Source organism: Egretta garzetta, unplaced genomic scaffold (genome assembly GCF_000687185.1).
Source record: "Egretta garzetta isolate BGI_Z169 unplaced genomic scaffold, ASM68718v1 scaffold161, whole genome shotgun sequence".
Taxonomy (NCBI): domain Eukaryota; kingdom Metazoa; phylum Chordata; class Aves; order Pelecaniformes; family Ardeidae; genus Egretta; species Egretta garzetta.
The window spans coordinates 4,324,750-4,331,865 of NW_009258754.1; the positions used below are offsets into that span (position 1 = coordinate 4,324,750).

At 43.0% G+C, this 7,116-nt stretch overlaps 1 protein-coding gene across 1 annotated transcript in view; it reads left to right on the forward strand.

Annotated features, from left to right (window-relative positions):
* The window catches only part of PIK3CB (phosphatidylinositol-4,5-bisphosphate 3-kinase catalytic subunit beta), an 83,268-nt gene extending 81,905 nt beyond the window's left edge, over nt 1–1,363 (forward strand). The window contains exon 24 of the mRNA XM_009649141.2: nt 71–1,363. Coding sequence (XP_009647436.1) covers nt 71–208 — 138 coding nt within the window. The 3' untranslated portion in view covers nt 209–1,363. The remainder of the gene's footprint in view (nt 1–70) is intronic.
* The last annotated feature ends 5,753 nt before the right edge of the window (nt 1,364–7,116 follow it).

Genomic DNA, 7,116 nt, shown 5'->3' on the forward strand with positions numbered 1-7,116 from the left:
GAAAGGTGGAGGGAGGCCTTAACTGTGGTTTTTAAAACTCCTAACAGTACTTGTTCTCCTGTTGTCTTAGGACTCTCTCGCCTTAGGGAAGAGTGAGGAAGAAGCACTAAAACAATTCAAGCAAAAGTTTGATGAAGCGCTCCGGGAAAGTTGGACTACTAAAGTGAACTGGATGGCTCACACTGTTCGAAAAGATTACAGATCCTAGAAGATTTTTGCAATTGCACTAAGCTGAATGTTACCTTGATAAGTGTTTTTAAAGGGGATCTGTAGTCTGGACCAACAAAACTTATTTTAAAAAAAGAAGGAAAACAAAACAACAACAAAAAGAAATGGGCTGAAATAATTCCCGAGTCTTTTGCACTGTGCTTCTGAATGCTTGATTCCAAGACTGTCTCTACAGTGAACATCCTGGATAATCAGTTCCTGCCGACTTTGCACGCTGAGAGCTACTAGGCATTTTTAAAAATTCTTTGGTACTTTATGGAGGTGTAAATATTTTGATTTTATACGTTAGGGTAATGTACTCTAACACACTGGGGAGGCTTGAAGACCTCTGACGGAACTGTTCTGTGTTTAAAGTTGGGACTTGAAGGGGAAATTTTTTTTATATCCTAATCTGGCTAAAAATGACCATATTGTGTATATTTTTCATATGAACTCTGTCCTACTGGCACAGATGCATTAATTCTACTGTAAATAGCAACCACAGCATCGCTGTACTACAGGGAGCTGCTTAATGTCTTGTACTGCTGCCGAAAGAAGAGTAGATATTTGTAAGATGGGGGGTGGGGGGTGGGGGGGGGGGGTGAGACCTTTGAAAATGATGCAGCTTCCAGATGTTCCGGGTTGCACAGTGTTGTTCCCCTGACATAGCACACACAGAGGCATCCCTTCAGTGAGAGGAAAGTTAGGCCAATTCCAAACATGTCTGAGAATCCCTCACTGGTAATGGTCTCCCACTCGGCCTCTGGGGCTTTGTGTTCAGCTCCCCAAGAGGCACCTTTGTTTATGGTTCAGCAAGAAGCTCCTTACAGCCTTACATTGAAATTTGTATCTCAAATTAGTTGTGCCATGCAAATGTACTGACTTAGGCATGGGAAATTTTCATTAAATATACTACACATAGTGATTTTTTTAAGAGCATACATACCAAAAACCCCAAATGTTTGGAAAAGCAAGTGTTTATGGAAAAGATCATTCCATAAAACACCAATGAGAAGTCATTAATCTTTTCTTTCTTTATTTATTAAAAGCTTGCAGTAATGTCGCTTTACCAAGATGCAGATGTTGAAGATGGTTGCTGAAGAAACTGGATTTGTTTTAATTTATTTAGTGAGGTACCAGGCTTTTAGGTGCTTAAATGGAGAGCAAATTTGTTACGTGCAATAGGGAACTGCTGGTTAAAAGATGTAACATACTGTTTCTGAACATCAGCAAGATAGACTTTAACTACTGCTTGTTCTCCAAGGAACACTGGTAGCTCTCAATTCTTGTGGACATTTGAAAGAGAATTAAACATATATATTTACTTTTTGACTAAACAGTTGTTTTGCATAGAAATGTTGTCTTCTGTAGGAATTTAATTAAAGGTGGTTTTACTTTGTTGAGAGTGATTATTGATTTTTCTTGTTGTTTGGGGGTTTTGTTGTTTCTTTTAAAGATCAAGAACCTGTCTGGAGCCGGGATAGCATTTTATGTAGTGGTTTGATTCTCTTGTCCTCACCTTTGGGCCTGATCTGTCTGAAAAGACCTCTGCTGCTAGAATGTTGTAAGAGTAACAGGTGGTTTGGGGGATTTTTTCTTTTAGTAATACAGCGGCATTTAAAGTGTGCCGTGTCTCCCTTTTAATTCCTTTATTTTAAAAGCAGATGGGAGGAAGGGTAAAAAGAAACTACTTTGCAGGTGACAGCTCTGAAAAAAAAGTAGTTTCATCCTCAGCTAATTCACAGCATACACATTTGCATAAGTAACCCTTCCTGGGTGTGTTGCATTCTTCTGTGAGACAGAGTGCTCGGACATCTCTGGTATGTCGGCTTGCTGAGGGAGACGTAACCCTTCCCAGCACTCGAGACAAAGTTGGCAATAATAAAATCGCAGTCACCATGGCTGCGTGGGGCTGGTGTGTGAGGTGTGTGGTGGGGGGAGCATCGTGGCATCACGTATCCGTAGCTACAAAGGTGAGTCAGTCCATCTTCCACCCCGGGGCTGCTTGCGAGGCTTTGAACGAGCCACTCATCTGTGCCTTAGATTCCCATCTACAAAATGGAGGAAGTAGCACTGACCTCCAGAGGCAGGAACACCTTCCCTCAGTTGCTACCGGGATATCGCATGGAGTAAAGGCATTTTGTGTTGTGAGATTTTTTTGGATGTTACTTTAATGCAGGTTACAAAAGCACTTGAGGTAGGCCAGGTGATTTCCTCAAAGTTGCCTTTGAGATAACTCGTGTTCAGAAGTGAATAGAAAATACTGCTTCTGCTCAGTATTTGTATTGGTTAATAGCCCTTGAATGGGATATGTGGTGTTTTGGTTGGCTTTACCTTCCCTACATTTGCTCTTGGCAATTTATTAGCAAGAATGGGGAAAGAAAGGTAGAGGTTGTTAAATGGTGCATTTTCATGTTTGGCAGCAAAAGAAAATGATGCATGTTCCTCATGTAAATTGAACTTAACTTGGCCTTCAGACAGCTGAGAGGATAGCGCATCTCACAAGACTGCTTTTCCTGGCTGGCCTCTCGGGGATGAGCCGTACGTGAAGCAGTGTTTATAAGGTCACCCGGGTTAATTCTGTGATACCTTTGCGTTAAATTTTGAGTGGGGTTCTGGTTTGCTGAATTGCATTAGTAAATAGATCACCCTGTGTTTCCATGTGCTTCCGCCAGTGCTGACCGGGGAATTTATTTACCCTGCTCCTATTGCTAGTTGTTCTTCTGACAGTGTAGCAAAATAGCACTAACTGTTGGTGAAGCAAGGAGAAGGCTTTTTTCCTTTAATGAGCTGGGTTTGCAGTGCTACTGCTGCTTGGATGCCTTTCCAACCTAATAGCCCGCATGAGGATGTTACTGTCTGTCCTCTAGCAAACCACGAGGGAACGTTGTACCCTGTGCATTGCATCAGATGCTGATAGAGCTTTACTTGTTCTGTCACCTCTAGAGCGGTTGGCTAAAAGCCGGCTCAACTATGTAACCTATTTGAACAGGTTTTACTGTATGGGACAGTAATGCTGCTGTGATGAGTCTGTCACCTCGCTTTTCCTTGGGTGAGTATCTGGAGAAGTTTCCCCGGGATTGCTTGGTGAAAAGGGATGAGGATGAATATATATTTCTTAAGTAATGGCATAGTTTATTCTTGGGAAACCTGTGGAGGATCACAGTTTAAGAATAGCAGTCCTAGAGAAATGCAAAAGGTTAATTCTAATTAGCCAGGCATCGTTTGGCTTTTATGAAGCAAATGAGCGGAAGCGACAATCAAGCACCATGGAAACATGGTTTCTGAGGGATTGTAGTGCAAGGATGTTCGTAAGATCTAATTTTGGCTTCAGAAGTCTGCGTTTGGGCAGGAAGTCTGGGTACTTGCTGGGAGTGCCCAGAACCACTGATGCCTGGGCAGAAGCAAGGAACCTGATAGTGGCTCACTCCTACTTGTGAATCCTGCCTAAGGTTTTCTCCTATGCGGCTTACCTGTGAGCATTCTCTGGCTGCACGCTTGTGATCTGACCACCTGTATGACACAGGCAAAGCAGCTCGTTCTAGTGCCTGGAATTGTCGCTCTACCTCCTTTGCATAAGGAGCATTGAGTGTCCCTTTGATAGGTCACAGGGGGAGCTGAGCAGTATTGTTCAGGATATGGTGAGTGTGAGAACGTTGCACACACGGCTCTGAATTCCTCTTGAAACCATTTTGCATGGGCTGGGGGGGACCCGACGCAAGAATGAATGACGTTGCTCAGTTAAAGTACTCCCTAGGGACAGAAAAGAAATCTGGATTCCAGTCCCCTTACCAAATGTTCACTGGAACAAAAGTGGAACAGCTCCAAAGGGGGAGCAGAGAGGACAGAGAGTCCTTTCCCCCGTGGACTGGTGGCTTGGGAACTTTGGAAGAGGAGCAATGAAGCAGAGGTCCAGACTTCCCAGCCTGTGTTCTGGCTGCTTGGCTACATAAGAGAGCCCCGAATGGTTATGTGAGATGAAGCGTGTTAGCCCGTTCCCTACCAAAGAGCGAGGAATTCATCGTGCATATAGAGTTGTACCAGTTGGCATGGGAGGAGATGCACGCTGCTAGGCCTGGGATAATCTGCTCCAGAGGCTGCTTCCACCCTTAACCTGCATTTATGAATTCCATAAAGGTAAATAGTGTGTGTATGCCTGGACCTTAATGCCGCCCACCGCCTACCATTGTGTGTTGGCTTGGCTAGTCACCGTGCTGCTCTCCTGATCGTCGCGGGGCAAGTCCCTCCGTGCGCTGTGAAGGAATGGAGACAGACATCTCAAGGTGTGGGTTCTGCTGGTACGCTTAAACTCTGAATTCTCTTATATTTAGGGCTGTACTACACAAATTTTAAACCCAAAGAAGGCTTAAATACTTTGTGAGTTGCAGTTGTTATTGCCTCTTTTAAGGCGAGTTGCTGGATCGTAAGGTATGAGTTGAAATTCTGTAAAAGTTCAGAAATCCTAGAAGGGAATTTGAATGGGATCTGCAATTTTTGTGGCCAGGACAGCCTTTAGAAGCCCCCTTCCCCCATCAAATTGCATACCCATGCCAGTTAATTGAAACATAAATAAAAAGTTTAATATTCCAGACCACAAACAGCACTGACACATACCTAGGCATTACAAAGAAGTGTAATGCAGCCAGCAATTCTGCATATAACGTTCATTTTCTCTTTTGCAGCTCAGTGGGATAATCTTTCCTTGAGAGGAAAAAGAAAACTGTTTGAAAATGTTTCTGAAACAGTTCCCTGCTCTTAATAGCTGAGAAACTTTTAGCTTCTACTTACAAATCTTACTTTGCAGAGTTTATGCTAGTTAACTTAGTGAACGTGCATCTGCTACCTATAGTATGAGCTACAGTATGGCTGTAATTGCTGATGCTGCGTACAGACTGCGCGGACCGACGATCCAGTCGGCCTGTATGGATCCAAGCTTTAGCGTTTTGGTATAGTCGGGTACCGACAAGGCACCCACACCAAATCTTTAATGACGTTTATATACTTGACTTTCTGCCATCAACGTACTAGAGCTGGCGTCGTCTCCTCTGTCGTAGTGGTCGAGCAGGCTGTGGGCAATGAAGCTGCTTTCTGAATGCAGCGTCTCACATTTTCGGCAGACGAGGATTTCACATTTCGGACACATTTTCCCAGAGTGCGGCTGCCTTAAAGAACATACTTCCTCCCGTGCTGGCTTCAGCTTTTTGGAACCTTTCCTGTGTAAACATCTCCTTTTGTCTTCATAAAGCTGGCTCCTACCCTGAGGGCTAGAACAGTCAGAAAGAAAGGTGACAAGTTTAACCTGTACACTTCCTAGATGAATGAGATCAGCAGAAGCAATTAGTGTGTGATTTATGAACCCTTTACCTGTGGCACACGAGGAGCAGGTGCAGTGTGTGGTCACCTGCAGAAAACAGGAATGGACAGAAAAAGGAGGGTCTGGCTCTGATGCGGCAATAGCAGTGACAAGCCATTAGTTTTAGAACATGGAGTTGTGGAAAGGATAGTCACAATTTAGACAAAAACGTAAAAAATCATTGTCACCCAGCTATGTAAGAGCTTTCTACTCAGTTCTTTAAAATGCAGCTTTTCTGCGGATGATCGTGACACGAGCCTCGTGTTTGCACAAAGACAAATTTCATACAGCTCTATCTAAATTACAGGCTTCTGACCTGGCAGACCTCTCCTATACCATCATAAAGGTTCTTTTTTCCACTCGCATGCACTAATAATTATGCTGGCTGGTAGATAAGCCCTATACTGCACTATCCTTGAGTAGAGATGGAAGAACTTGCAAGAAAAGCACTCTTGATAGAATTATATACCATTATATAAAAGAATACTTCAAGATGCTAACCTGCGTGCTCCCTTACAAGAGCTTGCAAATCAGTGCTTGAACTGTGGAGATGATCTGGTTTGGCTACACCACTGTGAAAATTCTGTAGGCCCTAATGACTTGAAAAATGACTGCCATGCAATGTGTCTGTAGAAATACATCCAGGCAAGTCTGAAGACTGACTATTAATGTGAGAGTACCATTGGAGGAGGATGCTACATTACTGTCAAGGGGGTTTTTTAGATCAAACTGGGGAAAACCCGTATTCATCACATCCAAGTAAGTATTGAGGCCTGGAAAGCATGATTTTACTGCTTCAATTGCACTTGTCTGCCTCCCGAATGCATGCTTCAGTGAAATTATGGACAATGGAGAACATTGGCAGCTGTAATCCACTAACTCCTTGGATGTTTGTTTCCAGTCCAGTTCCGTTCCTCAGCAGCGCAGTGTGATAAATCACAAAGCAAAGCCCTTGGTATTAGTTGTTCTGCAATTGGATCAGTCTGAGAGAAGAATCTGGTGCTCAGGATCATTTCTGGGTAGTGTATTTTAATCTTATGTCAAGCTTCTAACCAGCTGCTGTGGCTATCAAGCTTAATGTAGTTAGCTGAGTAATTGCTGAGACTTGCATGCACTTCCTGCTAAGACGGTAATTTCATGATAATTATCAAAGACAGACTCTTTTTTCAGGGATCTGTATAGAAAACAGCTCTTGTAATGGATGAGAAGGCACTTTTTGGAAACTACTCCTGATCTTAGCATGATGCTTACACTAAGTTTACCTCATGCTAAAGAAGAATAATATCAAGTACAAAGACCCAAGAAAAGAATTTCAAATCCCGTAAGAATGATGACAATAGCTCAAAGCTAATATGTGCACAAAGCAGTAGGCTCAAACTCATTTTTGCCTCTCTGCTTACTTTGGTTTAAAAGGGAATAGATTTGCATTGCTTGTCTTTTTTCTTTCTATCTTTTCCCTTTTTATTCTATCTCAAAAGTAGTAAGCGTAAAGGCCCTGTTACAGGAACATGAGCAGTAATCGCGCTCTGATTCAAGAAACTTAGTAGCACTGACTG